The sequence below is a fragment of the Hemitrygon akajei genome, chromosome 8, assembly GCF_048418815.1.
Source record: "Hemitrygon akajei chromosome 8, sHemAka1.3, whole genome shotgun sequence".
In the NCBI taxonomy this organism is placed as follows: Eukaryota; Metazoa; Chordata; class Chondrichthyes; order Myliobatiformes; family Dasyatidae; genus Hemitrygon; species Hemitrygon akajei.
Window position 1 is genome coordinate 69,649,955 of NC_133131.1, and position 22,306 is coordinate 69,672,260.

The window sequence follows — 22,306 nt, forward strand, 5'->3', positions numbered from 1 at the left end:
GAGCGAGCTGTTGCCCATGTAGCAAGCTCCTCCTCTCCATGCATCTGCTGAACCCAAAGGAACGGCAGAGATGGATACGGTTTTGGCGCCAGCGGGCATTCACGGTAGAATAAAGTACGATAGAGTCAGTGGAAAACCACACGAAAAGCAGTCAATGTGAAAATTCAAAAAAAACCAACTATACTGAGAACATGAGTTGTAGAGTCCTTAAAAGTGAGTCCATAGGTTGTGCTCTGTGACCAAGTCAGTGTTATGGTGGGTGAATTATTCAGCAGCCCGATGGTTGAGGAGTGATTTCTGTTCCTGAACCTGGTTGCATGGGAGCTGTAGTAACCAGGGCATTTCTGTGAATGATACTGCTGGATTTCTAGTCAAAGGAAGCCCTTATGTTGACAATCTGGTTCTCGGTGAATGATGAGCAAAACTGGTTCCACTTTCTCTACTGGGGTTTGGCTATGTGATCACGTGAATTAATTACTTTGGATCCCACGTTTGGATGCCTTCCTGGTCTTGCTACTGCTTTGCTATTTGAGGAGATAGACTTGCAACTGGGTCTTTAGCTGCCACCATGGTTGTCCCTACCTCTGACTCTCTGTTGGACTAGAGGCCTTTAATGAAATACCAGGCACTCATGAAAAGCTCATACAGTAATGTACTGGGACGGAGATGATTATCCTTTAAAAACAGCAATGATTTTTCTCTGTCTCCAGCATAATTTTGGCCTGTGAAGAGATTCCCTGGACCTCATTGGGTCAAACTTTGCCTGGATGTCAGTGAAGGTCACTCCCATAAATGGAAACCAGCTGCTAGTGGTTGTGACGAGCTTGACGGCCTCCCAACCAAGATCCAGGAAACAGGCTATGACCAAAGAGTTTGTTCACAATATCGTATGTTACTGCTGTTTGAACTGCAGAATAGAGTAAAATTAGATTGATTATCACTGACCAATGAGGTGCATTTGTTTTACATCAGCAGTATAGTGCAAAGATAGAAAAATCTATAAATTTAAAACATAATTAATGCAAAAATTGTATCAAAACAAAAAATAGGGTGCTTGGAAATGCAAGTTATTTTCAAAATGTGCTTTGAAGGTGATTCTTATTTTAGAAGAAAAAATCAGTTTTGGAGAAAGGGCATTAAAGTGGCTGATGGAAGAGTGGGAGGAGATGCTGACAATGTACTCATGAGTTGTGAAGTACAGAAATGGGTCTTTGTCCCACCACATCATGACAGCCTAGCCCATTGCAGGTCCAAATCCTTTAATGCCTTCCTTAATTGTGTCTACCTCCTATTTCACCATCACCTCTGGCAGCACATTCCAGATGTCATTCACTCTCTGCTTATAATGTCCCACAGAGTGCCTTTAAATCTCCTTCCTTCCTCCTTAAGCCTGTGCCCGATTGCTTTTGATACCCCTATTTAGTTCAGCAAGGTATGTGGTTTTACTGGTGTCGACGTGTAGTAGGCTAGGTTCTGCTTTGGCCTCGAATTAATTGGTGCACAAGGTTGCACAGGTTTGCTTACATAGATTCCTCTGTAGAGGGGCACACCTATTAGGAACAGAACTCCAGACTGTGAGCTGTTCATCTCAGAAAAGCAATGTAGAGTCTGTAGCGGTTGAAGGTGGTTCACATTGTGTTTTACTTTGGAAATGAAAAATGATTTGAATATCAACTGGCGATCAGATGTGGTTGATGGGTACAGTTATATTTAAAAGACGCTTGAACAGTTACACGGAAAGGTTTAGAGGGGTGTCGGCCTAATGCAGCAAATGAGACGAGCTCAGGTAGACAAGTTGTCCATTGTGAATGGGTTTCTGTGCTGTATGACTCTGACTATTTACCATTTGCTAGAGGAAGTGCAAAAGGAGCCAATAACTGTTGTCATACAGTTGTGAGTGTTATATGAAAGGTTGAAGAGGGTAGAAAGAAGTGGTTAAAACCACATGATGACATGGATTGTTCTACCTACGGGGCTTTACCCCCAGCAGGCATCCTGTGCCTGCCTGAGACAGACAGGACAATGAACTGATCATAACTTTCATCGTCACTTTCCGTGCTTCTGCAAAACCTGCCTTGGAAGCACCATTCCAGTCTACAAGAGATTATTGGTGATCCAACATCTTTTTGGTGATCCTGTCTTTTGAGATGGACCTGAATTTTTTTGGTGAACCTTCCTATAACTTCTCCCTGGCTGAGCCAGAGGGCAGGTCTTCCTCTTGTGATTTACCAGCTGGGCCGCTGAAAATCAGTGCCCAACCTGGTCAGATGCGTGGCTTGGCTCGTCGCTGAGGAAAAACAACGTGCGAGCCAAGGATAAGTAGATGGGGTTATGGTGAAACCTGCTGCAGCTGAAAGGCTTCAATTATTCACGCCCACACCCCTATATAATACACCAAGATATGGCCTCAAATGTTTACTTTTTTTTGTTGAAAAGTCACCTACAATTGGCATAAAACATACTGAGAAAACCTTCGTCTGTCTAGACATCCATTTGTGTTTGGCAAAGTCGGTTGCTAAGTCAGCACATTCAGGGGTGTTGACGTCTGGATCTTTCGGAGCAGTTTGTCGTAGTGTTGCTCTCGCTCCTACACCCCGTCACGGACTGAAGTAGAGGCCCACAAGTCGTAGCTGTCCTCCTCTTTCAGTAGAGTGGCCAGTCTCCACACCCTCCACAATCACCTTCTCTGTTTGTCCAAGCAGTTCAGAAAAAAAATTAAAGAAGTAAGGGTTGGTGTTTGGGAAGGTTTATTGGAATCGATCTGTTAGCGTGTGGAAATCCAGGACAGGGTTGTTTATGAATTGATGCAGATTCAAGAGACGCAGCAAATCTTACAGGGTTGGTCAAGCTTTGGTCTTATGAAATTTGCACAATAATGGCAAGACCTTGAAAAGAAAAGATTTTAATTTTCTCTGCATTTCTAGCCGGCCACCATCGAGTGTGAAAGGACAATGTTGTTTCTCTGTTGGCTGTGAGGTTGGTGCAGGAGAAATTTACAGAAGCTTGCTGGGTGGATGGAGATTGCCTCTTTGTCTCTGCTCCAGTGGACCTAATCTTGCCATGTCCTAACTCTGAGGGCCACGGTTGACGTCAGCTGCTCACTACCAGTAAACACATAGACAGTTTGCACCATGGGTCTGCCTCTTGTCTTGTTGGGTACCTTGCATCGATACTGTACTCAGAACAGACTCAAACTTCAGCAACGTAGCTCATAAAATCCAGCAAAAACCTCACAATTTTACTTACTAACTTGTTCTTTCAGCTCCCGGCGGAGCTTCGTCCTCTGAAGTAGACGGTATGGTTGGAGATCATCAATGCTTCTTCAATCTGTTGCATCCACTGTACAGGGGAATCGGCCGACACAGCCTCACCAGAGCCCTGTGGCCAGCCTTGCCCATTTCCACCTCTCCTAAAGGGGCGTAGGGTTGGACTCTGAGAGGCACTGGATAATCTGCTCAATGAAGCCAATTAAGTCAAATGCTTGTAGTCCTCAACACCTGTTGCACGCTTAGTTTCTCTACTTCATTTCCTCTACCAGAGTGTGAGGAGAGTATAGGAAAGTTAAGTTTTTAAAAATATTTTGGGGGGGATACCTTTTCTTCTAAGAGGGGATTATTCTCAGGAGAGACTAATGGCTGTTTGTGGAAGCCTTGCTGATTGTCGAAAATGTAGTAAGAGAGCCCAGTTTGGCCTGTGAGATATTTCACAGAGGCTCGTAATGGTTTTCTGTGTGAAATTAAATATGCTGTTTTCACTTTTCACCAATGTGTGATATGGAACGTCGAACACCTTACAGTCATTCTGTTGGCAAGCCTGTAATTTAAAATTCTTCTCAAAGTCTACCCCTTTATTGGGTAAACCTAACACATAACTGGCCTCTGTGCTGACGCCTGGAACCCTTCAAATGATTTCGTTACATACTAAGGAAGGTGGAATTATCTCAAAAATGTACTGTGGATTAAATTTATTTTCAATCACGTAACACTTAAAAAAAGAAACCTGCTATCAAGCGGTCTTAATTCCTTGTCTTCGTGGTTTATGCAAAAATAAAGCTAAGGTTATCAGTTTGCATCCAGTTTCATTTTGCTAAATATTTCTTAGGTCCATCTTCACAAGAATGTGCTGACAGTGTAGCTATCTATTTCAGTTCACAAAGGGAGTACTATTAATACATCCTGTGCTTTTATTCTTTGTCGAACAGGCACTGTCCTGACCCTGAAATGCCCAAGTGTTCGTACCAGAGATAGGGTTATGATAATTAAATATACACTACATCCTGGATAATTGGGCTATCGGTCGATGGGCGCAGCCACTTATTTGGGACAACTCTTAAAGAACAAAAACAAATGAAGAAAACTGCCGGATTCCATCCGTTTATTTGGGACACTGAGCCGCTTAATTGGGACAGGAGACTTGACAAACAGGTTCTAATCAGCAACAGTCCGCGCACTTGTGTTAGACACTGCACCATACTTAAAGCAAAAAGTTTTTAAATGGCATCAGTTGCATGTGTTTCTGCTCAAAGAACTGTGACTTTTATCACATAGCGAGAAATCAGTAGAAAGACAATTCAGAACTGTTTTGCTCACTCCGGTTTTGAGCATTCGGGCTTGGAGATGCCAGAAATGGTTAGGAGTGAAACTGAAACAATTTCACTACTTCAACAATTTAGAAACTATGAAGGTATCAACAATCATCTTGAATGTTACAATGAAAATGAAGATTTGAAGGATGCAATCATTGACAGCATTGTGTGAAGACAGTTCATTATCTGCACTGATTTTGTTCATTGCATACACTGGATGAATTCCTCTGTTGATAACTATTAGGAACTAATACACAGTTTTATAGTACTGTAATAATATTGACAGTGTTCTAATTTGTTTTGCTCTTAATTTAAATACATAATGTGTTCCTCAGTTTTTTTTAAAACTTTGTAACTATTTTTATGAATCTTTTGCTAATTGGGACAGCCACTTAACTGGGCCAAACTGTACTGGTCCCCATGTGTCCCAATTAACTGGAACCCACTGTATATGACTATTTGTTTTCTCTCTCACTCACTCTCTCTTTCAACTATATTGAAGTGTGTTTAACCTGTGGTTCATATCTTGTTCAGTCCTGGCTCAATTTCATGATTAAACTGTGTGTGTTGTACAGTCCTGATATCTTGCTCGTACAGCTGTGGTCACAGAACATGTACAAGTGGTCTTGTGCTTAGTGACTAGATTTTCTTTTACAGAGGCATTACTTTCTAGATGCACCAGGTTTTTATATATTTATTTGTTGAGATACAGTGTGGAATAGGCCCTTCTGGCCCTTCCAGCTGTGTCACCTAGCAGTTCCCTGATTTAATCCTAGCCTAACCGTGGGACAATTTACAATGACCGATTAACCTACCAACCGGTCGGTGCATCTTTAGACAGTGGGAGGAAACCCATGCAGTCACGGGGGAACGTACAAACTCCTTACAGGCTGCGGCCGGAACTGAACCCAGGTTGCTGGTAACGTAAAGTGTTGTGCTGACCACAATACTCCTGAGCTGCCCCACTGAATGCTGCATGAGTCTTTGATGGACAGATGGTGGTGTAGGGGTTAAATGATTAGATTGCTCATCTAGATTAATAAATTCACAGAAGACTGGAAACCCTCAGCAGGCGAGGCAGAGGCTATGGAAAGAAACAAAAATTAATGTCCCGTGTTGAAAATCAAGGATCTTCAGATTGAAATCTTTAACTCAAATTCTCTTTCCACGGTTGCTGACTGACCTGCCTCAAAATCAGGTATATTATCAATGAGGTGTATTGTTTTGTGGCAGCAGTACAGTACAAGACATAAAAATTACTATAATTTATAAAACAAAATATTGCAAAAGATGAATAACGAGGTTGTGTGTGTGTGTGTTGTTCATTGACCATTGAGAAATCTGATGGCTGAGGGGAAGAAGCTTTTCTTGAAATGTTGAGTGTGGGTCTTCAGGGTCCTGTAGCTCCTCTCTGATGCATGGCATCTTTTTTCTTTGAGGCATTGCCTCCTGAGGGTGTTCTCATTGGTGGGGAGAGTTGTCCCAGTGAGGGAGTGGACCCTCTGCAGCCTGTTTCGATCTTGCATGGTGGAATCCCCAAATCTGGCGGTGATTTAACCAGTTAATGTGCTCACTATTACCATTTAGAAATTTGCAAGAGACAGGGTTTGTTGCAGATTTTTTCATTTTTTAAATTTTGGTTACTGCCAATGTGGGGGCATGGACTTTAGTTGAAATCTCATCATGGCAGCTGAAGTTTTAGAATTTAGCTGATATCCTGGAACTTGAAACCAGCTTTGGTAACAATAACCTACACTATCCTTTAGACAGGAAATCTGCCAACCTTACTGACATAATTTGTGACCACTGTCCTGATGTGCTGTCAAATGGCCAGAAACTGAGGGACAATTTGAGATGGGCAAATAAATGCTGGCTTTGTAACATTGCTCGTATGCTGATTTTAAAGAAAAGTAAAATGGAAGTAAATAATGGTCAACGAGATAGCAGAGTTAAAAACCTCTACATTCTCCAGAAGGCTGAAGAAATTTGGCAACTCCCCCATGACCCTCATCAATTTTTACAGATGCACCATAGAAAGCATCCTGCATGTATTTATAAAAGCTTTGTATAGCAACTGCTCTGCTCAAGACGGCAAGAAAGAGTGAAGAGTCATGAACACAGCCCAATCTAGCATGAAAGCCACCCTTTCCTCGGCTAACCTTTCGTCCACAATTTACGGTGCTTTGGGAAAGCACCCAACATCATAAAAGACCCCACCCACCTCAGTCATTCTCACTTCACCTCCTTCAATGGGGAGGAGTGTGCAGAAGTTTAGAAAACCATACCACTATGCTCAAGAACAGTTTCTATCAGGCTAATATAAAACTCCTGAACAGAGCTCTTGCATGATGGAAGTGAACTCTGGACTCCTGAACCAAACACCTGAGTCTTGACCCCCTCCTCCCAGTCCACCATGTCACGGATATCACATTGTATCTGCCCACCTCACTGCACTTTCTCTGTAACTGTAATACTACTCTGCAGTCTGTTACTGTTCTTCCTTTTGTACTGCCTGAAGGTACTTGTGTTTGGAATGGTTTGTCCAGACAGCGAGCAAAACAAAGCCTTTCACTGTATCTCGGCACGTGACCATAATAAATCAAATTACTAATTGCCAAAATGTTCAGTCTCTGCTAAAATAGAACCATGAAGAGATACAGCAGGGAATAGAGGTCCTTCAGCCCACTGACTTCATGCTGGCCCAGCCTACTCTACTCCCCCCTCAGCCCTGTACTCTTCTTCCCCCCCCCCCCCATGATTTTAACCATCCTCTACAAACTTGGGTCAATTGGTGGCCGTTTTGAGATGTGGAGGGCAACCGGAGCGAATGGTAGTAGTAACCATCCATTCACAGAGAGAACGTGCAAACTCCACGCTGACAGCAGCGGAGGTCAGGTTGAAGCCAGGTCTATGGAGTTGAGAGGCATGGGCGCTACCGGCTGTGATGATGTTGGGTGAACGAATACAGCAACCATGTGAGGAGAATGCCAAGGCCACGCAGGCTTGCGATGAAGCTGCTGTTTGTTATCTATTTGCAGAAACTGAGATGGGTACAATATTTGTTTGGGTGGGGGATGGTGGAAATCAGGTTGTATTTATAAACCATTAGGTCACTCCCAACCAATCGGCAGAGGCCTCCAAGTTCACAAGCTGACATTTTATAAATGGATGACTATTTTGGCAGTCGACACCTTCAAATACACACACGCTACATTCCTGGTGAATGCGCCGAGCCTGACCCCAATCGGTGACCCCTGGGAAGATTCCATGTCCTGTGGATTCATGGGGGTGAAACAGGGAGGCAGTTTAATCGGGTTTCTGTTGTTTCTGTTTAGGCTTTCCGCTGACTTTGAATGGATTTACGACAGGTGGATATCCGCCCCTCACCCAGTCCTTACCTATTTAATAATTTGCCCTTCGAGGCAGTCCTGCAGGGGGTTGTTGATTTGTCCAGTCTTTGGTCCTGCCTTGCACACCCCTCCCTCCAACAATGCAGAGGGGAGGGAGAGAGAGAGAGAGAGAGAGCTTCAAGTGGGGAACCATGGAGCTGGTGAGAAGTTGTCAACTGAAAGGGTCATTCGACTCTGCAAAGGTTTGGTCTGGGCAGGAGTGGGATGCATGGACTGAGTGTCACATGGGTGCATGCAGGTAGACCGAAGGGGAGTCATGACATATGTGGTCTAAAACCATTAATCTGTCTTGAGCAGGGAGCAGTGCTTGGACAGATTGTACTAGACATTGGGAAAGGAACCCACTTTGTTTCAGAGGAACCTGATGGTTAATTTGCAACCCATGCATATCTCTGTAATAATCTTCAGCTTCAGTTTTATTGTGTACCAGTATCTTAGCTAGCTTGCGTTGTCAAGCTCTGCAGTAATGTGTCAGATTCCAAATAAGAGGGTGAGACGGAATTTGTTCTTGGTTTTTCTGAGTGAACGTGCTAAGCTAAGAAGCAGAGCTGGTTCGATGTGAGAGATTTTTTCCCTAGTTGTCATTAAGATAATTGATGTTAGTGCTGCAAGTTTGACTTTTCCTCCCAATGCCAAGGCATCCCAGGTCAGCTCCCTCGCAGCCGCGTCCAACCTGTGCTAAGTGGAGTTCTGCATTGATTCATCTTCCCCCCACGGGCTCTGTCCACACAGATTCGCAGAGGGGCAGCTTTCTTTTCTGGGCCCAGGTCCAGTTGTGACGGTATTGAATCTGTTTGAGGTGTCCGTCTGTGGGAAACCAGAAAGCTCACCCTGTTGGTCCTGGCTGAATGTGGTTCCTGGTTCTGTGTCTTCCAGTGATGTGACTGCACTCGATGTGAGGTCATTGCATAATCACTGAATTCAGAATGTAATGGGAATGTGTGACGGATGGTGCTGTGTTATTTCGCTTATTGTGTGAATATGATGGAGCTGCGGGCATCAGCGCTTTCAATAGAAATAGTAAGGGTTCCCTGCACAGCCATATTCTTCTGTGTTCTAAACAAGCCCTTTGGCCCATCAAGTTTCTACTAACCTTCAAGCACCCTTTAACATCAATCCTACACTAATCCCATTCTTTTTATTCCCACATTCTCAACTCCCACCACCAAACCAGATTCTACCTCTCAGCCAGTTAACCTTCTAACCCACACGCCTTTGGGATGTGGGAGGAAACCAGGGCATGTGGAGGAAAGCCACATAGTCACAGGAAGAAGGCGCGAACTCAAGTGAAATATCATAAGAGAGAGTCAAATGGATCTTCAAAGTTTGATTTGATTTGTTGGTTGTGGGATTGTGTAGCATTTTGTGCAGAGTTTGTTGTTGACTGCTCATTCAGTGCTGTTTGGTCCTCACCCCTGCTTCTGCACAGTGTCAGTTTTTGTTGAAAACTCTGCTAAAGAACTTGAGCACCTTATAGTACATCAGGAAGGGAGACCTTGTATGGGAACAGCAGACTGTTTGCCTGTCAAGGTGCTGACGCTCCTGCTTGTTCTAGCGCTGAGAAGTGATAACCACGTTGTCTTGTCCTTCTCCATCTGGAGGCTTTGTGGCACGATTGCTGCTTGCCAAACCTGTCTCACAGTTTGTTTTAGTTTGCCAAGGTAACCGGGAATTAGCTGCGTGTTTGTCTAATCACTACAGTAATGTGGGCGAACATGGCAGCCAACGTGTACGCGGCAGCTGAGCAAAGCAAGCAGTTGATTTGTTCTGGCTGTCTGCAGATGTTCTGCACTGCGCTGTGCGCGTTGGATTGTGACCTCCTGAGCCAGCAGGCAGGATGGGGCTGCAGTGGAAGGACTTCTTGCTTTTGGAGTTGCGCACTAAAGTTGCTTCAAGCTGTACCTGTTCTTGGTTGGGATGTCAAGAGCAACTGTGGTCATTAACCAGTGCTGCCCACCTTCTGGTTTAGCTGCCGATCGTGTGTGATCTGTAGCTTCTAGTGCACCTATTGACATTCATTCAACAGCTGATCTGTGGTCCCATCCTGTCTCCTTTGACTTGGTTGCCATCTAGTTGACCTGGTTAACCATGATGGGGATGGCGGGAGAATCGTGCCTGTCATGCCAGCCAGTGTGAGAGAGTCTGGTGAACAGACAGCTTTGGAGAAATTGCATGTACAGCCACTGTCAGATGGAGAGGCAGGAGATTTCCTTCACTCCTGCATCTAATGGTCACACTTGGGAAGAATCAGTCCCAGAACACTTGACTGATTTTAGAAATGTAGTCCACTTTTGTAATGTGGAGGACTCATTTTAAAATAATCTAATTAGAACCCTTGCATTCACCACAGGGGTTCCCAATGTTTTTTTTAATGCCATGAACTGAGGGGTCTGTGTGACCCAGGCTGTGAACCCCTGATCTACTGGAATGGGCATGGTGCATTGTGACCTCCTTGTCTGCTACAGCTGAATTGGGATTTGGACCCATGACCTTCTGATCTGGAGGTGGGAGATCTGTGGCTGATGCATGATGCTGAAATCTTGTATAATAGCAAAAGATCACGACTGGACTGGTTACTGTCAGCATCACTGGATTAACAACACAAGCAACTTGCCAGTGTGTTAGATTTCAAGCATCACTTGCAATCTGTTGTGCTGCATTTGATGTGCACAATGTGACCTCCTTGGCACTGAAGAACTCAACTACGGGTGCTGTGCAGAACACCTTCATTCAGTCCTCAAAATTGACTCCAGGCTATTAGTATCTTACTACTTTAATTCTCCATCTTGACTTCAGTCTCTTGTGTTGTTCCAGTGGTGCCGACTGCAAGTTAGAGGAACTCCACCTCTCTTGGTTAAGGACATTAAAACCCTCGGGCACTGATACTGAATTTAGCGATTCCAGATAACCTGCCTTTTCTCCTCTCCACAGAAATGATCGTACCTTTCTGTCTCAGTTTCTTTCTTCTTTTCTGTCGCCACCTGTACACTTCACCAGCTCTCTATCACAGGCGTGCCCATTTCCCTCCAACCTCCCACCCTTTGCGACTTAAAACTCGCCCCACAGACACTATCTGACCTGCTGAGTACTGTTGTGTATTTAATATGTCAGTGATATTGTGAATGTATTTTTTGATTGAGCATCATTTGATGTTCACATAATTAAATGCAGGTTGTATGTAGAATACGTGAACAGTGTACATCATATATGTGCGCCTCACTAAAGTAAAGCAAAGTAGGAACGTTAGCCCCTGCTCCTGTGTTCTCCTTTCAATTAGTTTCTGGAGTTACAAATCATTACAGAAGTAATGAGGAAGTTTTAAAATGAACCTGACGCAGCTACACTTGTTTCTTTAGAAGGAGAAAATGATGGTTGAGTTCTTTTTTAAAAAGGCAGAAGACATATGAAATATATGGATTCATAAACGATGAATACCAGGTGATAACAACAATAAATAAGCAAGCAGAAATGACTGGCTGTATTGGAAAGGTAGACGTGTTCGACTGCACAGCAAATAACTGAATGATATATACTGAACAAATTGAGCAGTATTCTGAAGTGAGTGAAATAGCCAATGAGAAGCAGGCACCAATGTTGCTGAATGTAATAGGTGGAAAAGCATACAGTTTGCTTAGCAGTTTAACTGCTTCAACCGTACCAGCCAGAATGAGCAGTGCTGATATTGTGAACGCAATGCAGGAACTTTTAGAACTAAAACCATTATTATTGATTGCAGAACATTTAGGTTTCAAAAGAGGAATCATAAGGAAGTGGAGTCTATTTCAGCTTATGCAGCTGTATTAATGAGATTGAGCATTGTCAGTTCAGTGATGGCCTTGATGATGTACTGAGACATCGTTTAGTTTGCGCGATCTTACAATAAGCTTTAAACAAAAGGCTCCTAACCGAAACAAAACTCTCAGTTAAAAGAGAAAGAATCACTGTATCAATGGAATTTGCAGCCAGAGGTGCAGTCGAGTTGCAGTCAGGAAGAAAGTGACCATGAATAAAATTGCAACCCCTAAACAGACAGCTTGCAGGCCAAGCAAGTTGGGTCACTGTTGTGGCAGGGGCTCACATGAACCCGAGCAATGAAGGCTTCAGGTGAAACTTGCAGAAGGTGCAACCCAGGAGGATGCTTACATAGAACATGTTGGGCATACAGAAATGAGTGGACTGCACAGGGAAGAGAAAAGGTAAAGAGTTAAGTTCCAGTTCCAGAGAAAGCATTAATCTGCATGCTGTTTCTTCTACGCTCGCAGTGTGTTGTGTACAAACCTAGGCAGGGAGTTAAACACCTTCTCAAAAATCACCCAAGCCAGAAGCTTTCTTCAGGGTTTTTAATGAGGAAACTTTGTGAAACTACAGAAGGTGAAGTAAGACACATGTTAGATTCAATGCAGAATTTACTAATATCGATTATTCTCACAATCAGCGTTAAACAACAGCGTTACACACTTGCAGCATTCTATAACTATGCCATGGACGAGAGTGAACTCATAGCACAATGATAGTTTAAAGCAATAAACAGTAAACATATTTCCTTCAAACCGAAGACTCACAGATATTGCTGGTTTCAATGGCAAATAGAGTAGACAGACATAGATGTCTTAAGTTGAAATCCAAATTAACCCATGCAGGAAATGATGCAAAAAGAACAGCTTACAAGCAGGGAGTGATGTTTGTACAAGATGAACTGCTTGGAAAACAAGCAGTGCCTCTAGAGGCAGAACGCTGTTGTTGAAAACTCTGTTAATAATGAGAGTGACACAGGACTGAGGAGCCTTGAGATTCACAATGTGAAAAGGAACAGGAGACAAGGAATATGGCCTGTACTAGCAGTGAATGGCAAATTAATTAACATTGAATTGGATGCTGGCTCAGCTACTTCACTCATTCCACAACATAAGTTTGAATGGCATTTCAAAGACACTGACCTGAAGTCTATAAATATCCAACTAAGAACTTATACTGGAGGAAAGATTATTCCTGTGGAAATAACATCCCTAACAGTGAAATACAACAACCAACAAGCCACATTGGGCTTGTATGTGGTAAAAGCAGGAGTTGTGATTGGCTGAGACAACTACAACAAGACTGGAGATCCATCCAGTATATGAACGCCACATCCCTGCGATAGCACCAACTGAAAGTTCATTAAGAAAGCTGCTGAGCAATGCCACGGCAGTGTTCAGGGATGGCATTGGAAAACTCAAATATATCAAGGATAAAATGGTGTTAAATGAAAATGTGTTTTACAAAGCCCATCCGTTCCTTATACCAACCGTGATCTGTGTCTGTGAGCTAGGTCGCATGGAGGCTGAAGGAATTCTTTACAAGGTTGAGTGGAGCCCACGGGCAATGCTAGTGGTTCCAGAAGCTAAGGAGAATGGCTCTGTCAGGATTTTTGATGTTTTTAAGGTCGCCATCAACCCGGTATGGAAAATGTATCAGTTCCTTCTGTACAGGATAGAGGATATTTTTGCAAACCTTTCTGGAGGGAGACATTTCAGCAAAGTGGACTTTGCTGAGGCCTACCTACAGATGGAGATGGAAGAAGAGTCCAGAGTGTTTCTCACTGTAAGCACTGATGAAAGGTTTTATTGTGATATAGGCTTATTTTTGGAGTAGCATCTGTACCCGCACTCTGGCAGAAAGCTAAGGACTAGGTGCTCAAAGCTGCCCAGGGACTCAGTGTTACCTGGATGACATCATTGTCATCAGTGAGGATGATAAGGAACATCATCCAAATCTCAAGAAAAGAGTTAAATCAGAAGATTATTGCTCACAGCACAATACAACAAAAGTGTGAATTCTTTAAGCTAAGCATCACCTACTGTAGTCACACTATTGACATACAAGAGTTGCTGCAAAAAATTCCAAGTTGTGGTCCTTTATTAGAATTTGTCAATTACTGTAACAGTTTCGTGTCAAATCTGTGCTTCACCTGTTGAACGTAGTACTATAGATTGAGAAGAAATGGTACTGCACAGCAGTGTGAGGTGGCTTTTCAAAAGGTAAATGATGTGGTGATGTCAGACACTGTACTCACACATTATGATCCACATCATCCACTGAAGCTTGCCTGGGACGCCGTGCCTTATGGTATAGGTACAGTCACGTGGCATGTTATGAGTGATGGAAGGGACCACCCAATAGCCTTGGCATCACGTTCTCTCACTGCTGCAGTGTCAAATGAAAGGTTGCCTGAAGCTTTGTCTGGTGGCCTGTGATAGATCAGCAGATCCAGCAGCTTGCCTCACACTACTCAGGATGCCAACAAGTTCAGAAGATGCCAAGTGTTTCCCCATCCCTGGGGGTGGCCTGCATTGCCCTGGCAGAGGATTGATGTGGATTTTGCCGGACCGTTCACAGGTATAAATTTTGCGGTAGTGGTGGATGCATCTACAGTGTGGCCAGAAGTGTCCCCAGTAGCTCCACTCCAGCCTCGCACACTGTTGATGGACTGGTGTTCCAGAACACTTTGTCAGGGACACGCAGCAGTTTGTTGTGGAACAGTTTCAGTCGTTCCTGAAAATGAATGGAATAAGACATATTACATCAGCACTGTACCACCCAGCTACAAATGGTTTGGCAGAAATGTTTGTTTAGAGTCTAAAGAACACACTGTCAGCAGATCACACTACACTGAGACTGAATCAGAAGCTCACCAATTTCCTCCTTGCATATTGCGATCCAGCTCACTCCACAGGCAACATCTCACCAGCTATGCCGTTCCTAGGTTGTCCCTTGCACTCAAACCCAATCTCACAAAGAATATGCAGGATAAACAGCTGAGACAAATCAATGGCTCCTCAAACAAGGAGGTTCAGTGTTTCACGCTGGATAAGCAGTCCTGACAAAGACTAGAGAGATGATCAAAAGTGGGTATTTGGAAAGATTAAGGACTGAACTGGGCCACTCCTGTGCAGTGGAAATTGTGTCTGATGTTATCTGGAGACGACACATTGATCAATTGAGGGGAGCAGAGTCAATTATTTGAGAAGGAAGGTGGCCAGAAAGGTAAGAACCACTTCCTTCAGTCCTAGAGTCAACTCCTACAACCACCATGGAGGAGGTGCCAGAACCTGAGATTGTTTCAAAGTAGAGTGATCCCCCTTGTCAAGAGAGATGCTATCCCACAAAAATAAGAAAACCTTCACAGTGATTAAATCTTTAGGTCTGAATGAGACAATTTAAAATGTCCTATGCTATGGATGTCTATTTGCTGTATTATATAGTATGCTTTGTGTGCTTGTGTGTGTGTGTGTGTGTGTGTGTGTGTATGTATATATATATATATATATATGCGTGTATCTAGTTTATATAAATTGAGATACATTCGATATTGAGTTGAAATTTATAGCTAAGCAGAAAGAAGTGTGTGTTTAATATTTCAGTAATGAGGAATATTGCAAATATATTTGATTAAGCATTGTTTATTGTTTGCATAATTGATTACAGGTTTTATCATTGCGCCACCACATCATATGTGCATGTGACACTAAAGTAAAACAAAGTAGACACATTATCCCCATGCTTTTCTTTTTCGATTAGTTTCTGGAGTTACAAAACATTACAAGTGCTTGCAACATTTTGTTTGTGTCTGTTTTGTAGCATCTCTGAGGGGCCAACCCAGTTTCTGATCCGGGATCCTTGTAACTATGCAAGGCAGTTAAATGCCTAACTGCAAATCAATTTGAGGCAAATCACTTCCAGACTTTAGCAAGTCAGGCAAAGAAATCAACAGAGAGATACGACTTTTTCAATTTGAAAGAGTTTATTTCTCCCTCCCTGTTTCTGATTAGTCCCTTTTTGTTTTAGGCCCAGGACCCCTTATCATAACCGTGCTGGTGAAAGGTCTTTGATCTGAAATATTAACTGTTTTTCTTTCCACAAATACTGCCTGACCTGCGGAGTGTTTCCAGCATTTTATGTTTTCAATTCAGATTTCCAGATGAAAGAGAAATCATGTTTGACTGATCCATTGAAGTCTTTTGAGAATGTTTCAAGTCGATACAGGAACGAAAAATAGGCTGCTGAGAAAGTCAACAGGCCAGGCAGCAACTGAAGGGACATGTTTTGGGTTTAGACCAGCTGAAGGTCCCGATGTGAAACATTGGCTATATCCACTGAGTTCTGGTCACAATTTGTTCTTTTTTTTAAACTCATAGAAGGAATGTTTGATAGTTCTGGGTCTGTCCTCGCTGGAGTTCAGAAGGAAGAGGAGGGTTCTCATTGAAACCTTTCAAATGTTGAAAAGCCTAGACAGAGTAGATGGGGAAAGGATGTTTCCCATGATGGGGGAGTCTAGGGCAAGAGGGCACAGTCTCAGGACAGAGGGGCGCCCTTTCAAAACTGCGATGTGGAGAATTTTCTTTAGCTAAAGGGTGGTAAATTTGTGGAATTTGTTGCCACATGCAGCTATGGAGGTCAGCTCATTGGGTGTATTTAAGGCAGAGATTGATAGGTTCTTGATTGGACATGGCACCGAAGGTTACGGGGAGAAGGCCGGGAACTGGAGTTAAGGAGGAGATAGAAAAAAGGATCAGCCATATTTGAATGGCTGAGCAGACTCAATGGGTCAGATGGCCCAATTCTGCTCTGATGTCTTATGGTCATAGTCACACCCTCTTGCCCTCTACTTAATTGGCCACTAAATTGCACAAATGTGTAGGTGAGTGGTTGAATCTGAACTGGGTTGAGGGTTGACGAAGGGTTTCGGCCCAAATCGTCGACAGTGCTTCTCCCTATAGATGCTGCCTGGCCTGCTGTGTTCCACCAGCATTTTGTGTGTGTGGGTTGTGGGTTGCAGGGTGGCGGCTGGAGGTAAGTTCAATGATGGAATGTGTGAGTCCAGTTTATTCTGGACCCAAAATACCAGCTGTTCATTTCCGTCCGCGGGTGCTTCCCGACCCTCTCGCAGTCCATTCCTTTTTGCTTCAGGTTCCAGCATCTGCAGTCCCTTGTGCCTCTTGCAGATAGAGGAGGTTGGAGGGAAGTATACAGCAGATAGAATTGCGAGTGTCAGAGTAATGTGTGCCATAGAGGAGATGAGATAGTGGACATTTAATTTTGCAGAAGGCTTTTGATAATATTTCTTACAAGAGGTTAGTGGGGAAAAAATTAAAGCAAATGGTATCGGGGGTAATGTGCTTTAATAGTTTATTAGCAGGTGGAAAAAAGTAGATTTGGAATAAATGGGCCATTGAAGTAGTGGACTATGGCAGGCTTCTGTGGTTGGGTCCCAGCTGTTCAAACTACATCAATAATTCAGCTGAGGGGATCAATGTGATGGACCCCTTTGTTGATAATATCAATGTGAGTTGTGAGTAGCAATATATGAGTGGGAGTAGCAAATGAGGATGCAGAGTGGCTCCAAAGGGGTAGAGAACTTGGGGCCAGTTTTCCAGATCATTAACTCCTCCGGCGGGATCTTTCCTGAATGCTGTATTTCCTCATTCGCGCTCGACCCTTGACTCTGCACTATTTTTGGAAGGAATTTTTTTGTATCTTCTAAAAAAAACACACATGTGCTTGTTCAGTTCCTCTGCCATTTCCTTATCCCATGTTATAAATTCTCTTGTCTCTGTCTAAAAGGGCCCTCGTTCACCTTCATTAATCTTTACTTTGTTGCATCCCCCAGAAGCTGTTACGGTTGCTTTTGATATTTCCCACTAGTTATTCTCACTGGTCTGTTTTCCCTACATTTATCAATTTCTTGGTCCTCTTGTACTGAATTCTAAAAAGTCCTTTAATTCCCAGACCTTCTGCACTCCTTCTGGTAACTTTTTAAGCCTTTTCCTTAAAGTTATTAACATTCAGGTCCAATTCACGATTGGATCGCTTTTCCTGTTGTTTTTGGCACTTTAAAGGAATGTATACTTACTGAAAATCGCATGATATTTCTTTATATATTAACCATTTCTGTTCACTATATTCCCAGTCTACGGCAGTCAGCATGCTGATCGTGTCTCGATTGTTTCTGTGGTTTGGAGTGAAACTCTGGTTTCAGACTGAGCTGCACCACTTTTGAGCTTAGTGTAATATTCCATATTAACATTGTTTTTCTTTCCGAGGGGTCCCTTTTTAACACGATTGTTGGCGTCAGTGTCCTGTCTGACTACAACCTTCTCCATAATGATCCAGAAATCCATCTCTTTTACATTCCAGGAAGTCACCTTCTATATTCTGTTGTACTTTTCATGTTAACTTACAGCCATTCGGCCCGTCAATCCCATGCCAATTTCTAAAGCAATCCTATCAATTTCATCCCTTACTTATTTCCCAGCAAGCTGTTCTCGCGTAGGTTTATTTTGATTTTTTTTTTAACCTTATTTAGAGATACACTGCCCTTCCAGCCCAATGAGCAGCACTGCCTAGCAACCCACCTGTTTAACCCTAACCTAATCACAGAACAATTTACATTGACTAGTTAATGTGCATCTTTGGACTGTGGAAGGAAACCGGAGCACCCAGAATAAACCCATGCGGTTACGGGGAGAGCGTACAAATTCCTTACAGACAGCTGTGGAGTTGAACGCCACACTCCGACACTCAGAACCGTAACCACTACGCCTTAACACTCCCCGGATCCTCCCACCAAGGGTAATTTAGAGCGGCCAATTAACTAGCAAGGCTTGGGAATGTGGGAGGAAACAAGGGCATCCTGCAAACTCCACACAGACAGCACCAGAGATCACGAGTGAACCTGACTCGTTTGAACTGCACTCCCTGCACTATGCTGCTTTGGTTGGGACAGACTACCTGCATATTAAATCCAGCCCTCCCCTCTCCCCATGACTGCCTAATTACGCTTGTTACAGGCACCTCTAATTTCCTTGTTGATAAACATGTCCAAAATCACCACACAGCAATTCTGGAATAGGCTGCCAGAGCTGGTGTTGGCACTAGATATGATAGTGGAGATTGAGAGGCTGTTTGTTAGAGATGTGTACATGTTAGGGAATGGAGGGATATGGCTCTTGTGCAGGAAGAATTATTTTAATTTTTGGCACAGACATCATTGACCAAAGGCCCTGTTCCTGGGCTGTTTGCTCTCTGTGATCGTTTCTGGATCAACTGTGGTGCCGCCCGCCACGGGCACCTTCCTGGCACGTGCACTAACCTTGTGTCCTCGTTGTCTCCGCAGGTTTCACTTCAGTAACTAACGGCTCTCCTCAGAGCCCCGCCAGCTGCCACAATTGCGTCCAACGACTGGAACGGGAACGGGAGCCCCGGAGACGGGAGGGAGGACGGGGCAGAGGCTTTGGAAAAATCATTGGATAATGACGCTGAGGGAGTATGGAGTCCTGACATTGAGCAGAGCTTCCAAGAGGCCCTGGCCATCTATCCACCGTGTGGTCGACGGAAGATTATCCTGTCTGACGAGGGCAAGATGTACGGTGGGTGTCTGTGTGACAACTCTGGGTTAGCCATTGTTGTGTTCCTTTGTGTACCACCCTTTATACAGAGAAGCTAACTCTGAATTATCGTCCTTGTCTCCAAACTAGCTCCAGTCCATGGAGGGCTCACTAAAAGCCCTCTGCTTCTTTTGGGGTTTGTTTCGGAGTTTCCAATATTTAATGAAAATTTCTGGTGCTCAAAGGGGTTTGGAGTAGATGCTGGATTTCTACAAGCTACAATTTCTACAAGTGTCCCTCTCCAGCATCAAAGTCCTTTCCTCTGCGCTGAGGTTGCAGAGGTGGTAGAAGCTCGGGGAGGGGGCTGCATTTGGAGCAGCGGAGGGCCCGGCTGGGTTTCAGTTGGAGCCGGCATTCTGAGGGGTGGCAGTCAGCTGGCCGTTGATGGACGCCAGGTTCTCCCCCTCTACACCCATTCAGGCGGGAGCAGGGCTGCAAATGCCAGAGTAAACCCCCAGCCCGCTTTGCCAAGGCTGTAGGCTCCTGGACATTTGGAGGACCATGTTGGCCCAGGTCTATGACTTGCCCCCTCTTCCTGCATCAAGTGGCAATGGATCCTGTGTCTTTCCCCTTAACTGATGAAACAACGGCAGCTAGTCTTCACACTGCTGTATCTTCAAACAATGAGGTGAAGGCTGCACAAGTTACAACAATGTCCATCAAATGGCTTGACCCTGGATTGGCAAATTTAAATGGCTGTACATTTCAGCACCTTTGTTTTGGGTGAGAGCACCCTAGCAATGAGATCTCGTCAGTGAGTGGAACTGGCCTTCTTTATGCCCATGTGAAGTTTGGCATAAGTTCAGTCAGATTGGTTTGGAAACGGAAAAGCAACTAGTGGTTTCAGGGCGTATATAACGCATAAACTCTTTTCCAGCTTCCAGCCAGGTCCAGGTGTTGATTTTAACTGAAGTTACGATGACAAACTCCACCATCTTCATCAGGGATGATGCCGAAGATGACGGACTTTGTCATAGAAATGTGGGTTAAAATCGACACCTGGACCCGGCTGAAAACCCGAGAAGAGTTTATGCACGGTTTGGAAGTTGTCCAGAATACCTGAAATGCTTTGGGACTTCCTTCAGTTTGTGCTGTTACCGACGTGAGACTTCGTGGCTGGTTTGTGTGAAATCTGAGCCATGAGGGTTAGATGTGATTGAGCTGGTGTAAGGTTGTTCTTCTGATACTGGAGGGATTGTTTATTTCCATTGTGTTTTCATCCCTTTTCTATTCTGAAATGTGAGCAATGTACAGGAACCACTTAAACCTAGAGCTGCCCCTGTCTGAGGCTGCATGCCAGGCTCCTTAATAAATCATGTGGATTTCATTCAGGAAACTTGTGCACCTGAAAAATCAAACTTTTGTGATATTATTTGAATTGCCACCACAACCCGTCAGACATTGGTTGAATGATATCCCTGGTCAGGCCCGCTTTAGTGACAAATTGGTCTTAAAATCTAGCTTCTAAAGAGGATCACTGAGCATAAGGAGAAGAGAAATCACTGGGCTCCTTTTATTAATTGACCATTTAGTCTTTTGTTTTAAGGGCTTGAAAGTCTGGTTATGTTCCTGATCTCTGGAAGAACAGCATGAGAATGATAAGCAGTCAAGCCTTGCAAGATATTTTGACAGTGATGATTCATTCCACTTATTGTTAAAGCTCTTCAGTACTTTTGTAATCATTGCATAAAGGCATGCAGTTAGCCACTAATTAGTGGGTAAGATCACTGTGAGGTGTGCTTGGCTCGAGGCTGCATGGTTTTGTCTGTGGTGGTCTTCAAGTGCTCCTAAGTATCTGACATGACGAGCCATCCCGAGCATACTGCGGCATCTTTTTGTGGACTTGAATTTCTCCCTTCTTCAGCGGTGGTCAGAACCCAAGCCACAGTCTTGCTCTGAATGCCCCTTTGCGCGGCTGGATTGGTTGCGTGTGTTTACAAGGCTTATTTGTTTGAGATAAAACATGGCACAGGAACAGCTCATTGTCTGTGCCAAACATGATGCCGATCTGCACTAACCCCTTCTGCCTGCTCGTGCTCCCCATCTCCGTTATTCCTCCCCATTCACTTGTTTGTCTTGGTGCCTTTTACACACTGAAGTCATACCTGCTTCAGCCATCTCCCTTCTTATCAGCACATTTCAGGCATTTCACAGTCTTTCTCTTACCAAAAAAACTTGCCAACTTTAAACTTTTCCAGTCTTTTCACAACTATGGAGGTGTCCGGGTGTGCAAACAGGCGCAAGTAATCCTAATGCAAGTTTTTGATGCAAAATGTTTGACAATTCCTTTCTGCCCCCTACACATGTTCCTTGACCTGCTTTGTTTCTCCAGTGTCACGTTTGTTATTCCTGAAATCTGTGCCCTCTCATGTTTGACATTTCTACCTCAGATGACTTCCCTTTGCACGGTACTCTTTCACCAGCTGCTCTATGTATCATCTAACCTTGTTGGGGCAACATCATAGCTTGAGATTGGAAATGATTTGCCAAGTGAGTTGTTTGTGGTTTCACACCATCCAATTTGCATTGACCGTTCAGGAAATTGGAGAAATTTGTCTGATTTGACAAGCTTGTCAAACCCAAACGCTAAGGTGGCAGGGTGGAGATGCGTCTCTACCGAAGGAGGTGTAAGGCGCTCCTTCTCTTTGCTCACCTGCACGTCACCCTTGGGCAAGGTGTAGTACTTGTTAAGTACCCCCCCCCCCCCCCAACAAAATCAAGGACTTAAGAGCAGCCGGTGCAGATCACAAGTCCTGGTTGTGTGACCACTGACGCCAGGTAGACAATCTCTGATGATTATTGATAATGACGGGGGTCACCCTTCTTGTAAAGGCTCTGCCCAGAAGAAGGCAATGGCAAACCACTACACACTACACTAAGCACTACAC

At 44.0% G+C, this 22,306-nt stretch overlaps 1 protein-coding gene across 11 annotated transcripts in view; it reads left to right on the forward strand.

Annotated features, from left to right (window-relative positions):
- LOC140731963 (transcriptional enhancer factor TEF-5-like) overlaps window positions 1-22,306 on the forward strand; it is a 295,063-nt gene that overhangs the window by 86,197 nt on the left and 186,560 nt on the right. For 9 of the 11 annotated variants that reach the window (XM_073053977.1, XM_073053985.1, XM_073053984.1 and 6 more), the window contains one exon: window positions 19,148-19,400. In XM_073053977.1, coding sequence (XP_072910078.1) covers window positions 19,394-19,400 — 7 coding nt within the window. In that variant the 5' untranslated portion in view covers window positions 19,148-19,393. Of the gene's footprint in view, window positions 1-8,116; window positions 8,178-19,147; window positions 19,401-22,306 lie in introns of those variants that run through there. The other 2 variants (XM_073053981.1, XM_073053983.1) reach the window with 2 other exon arrangements.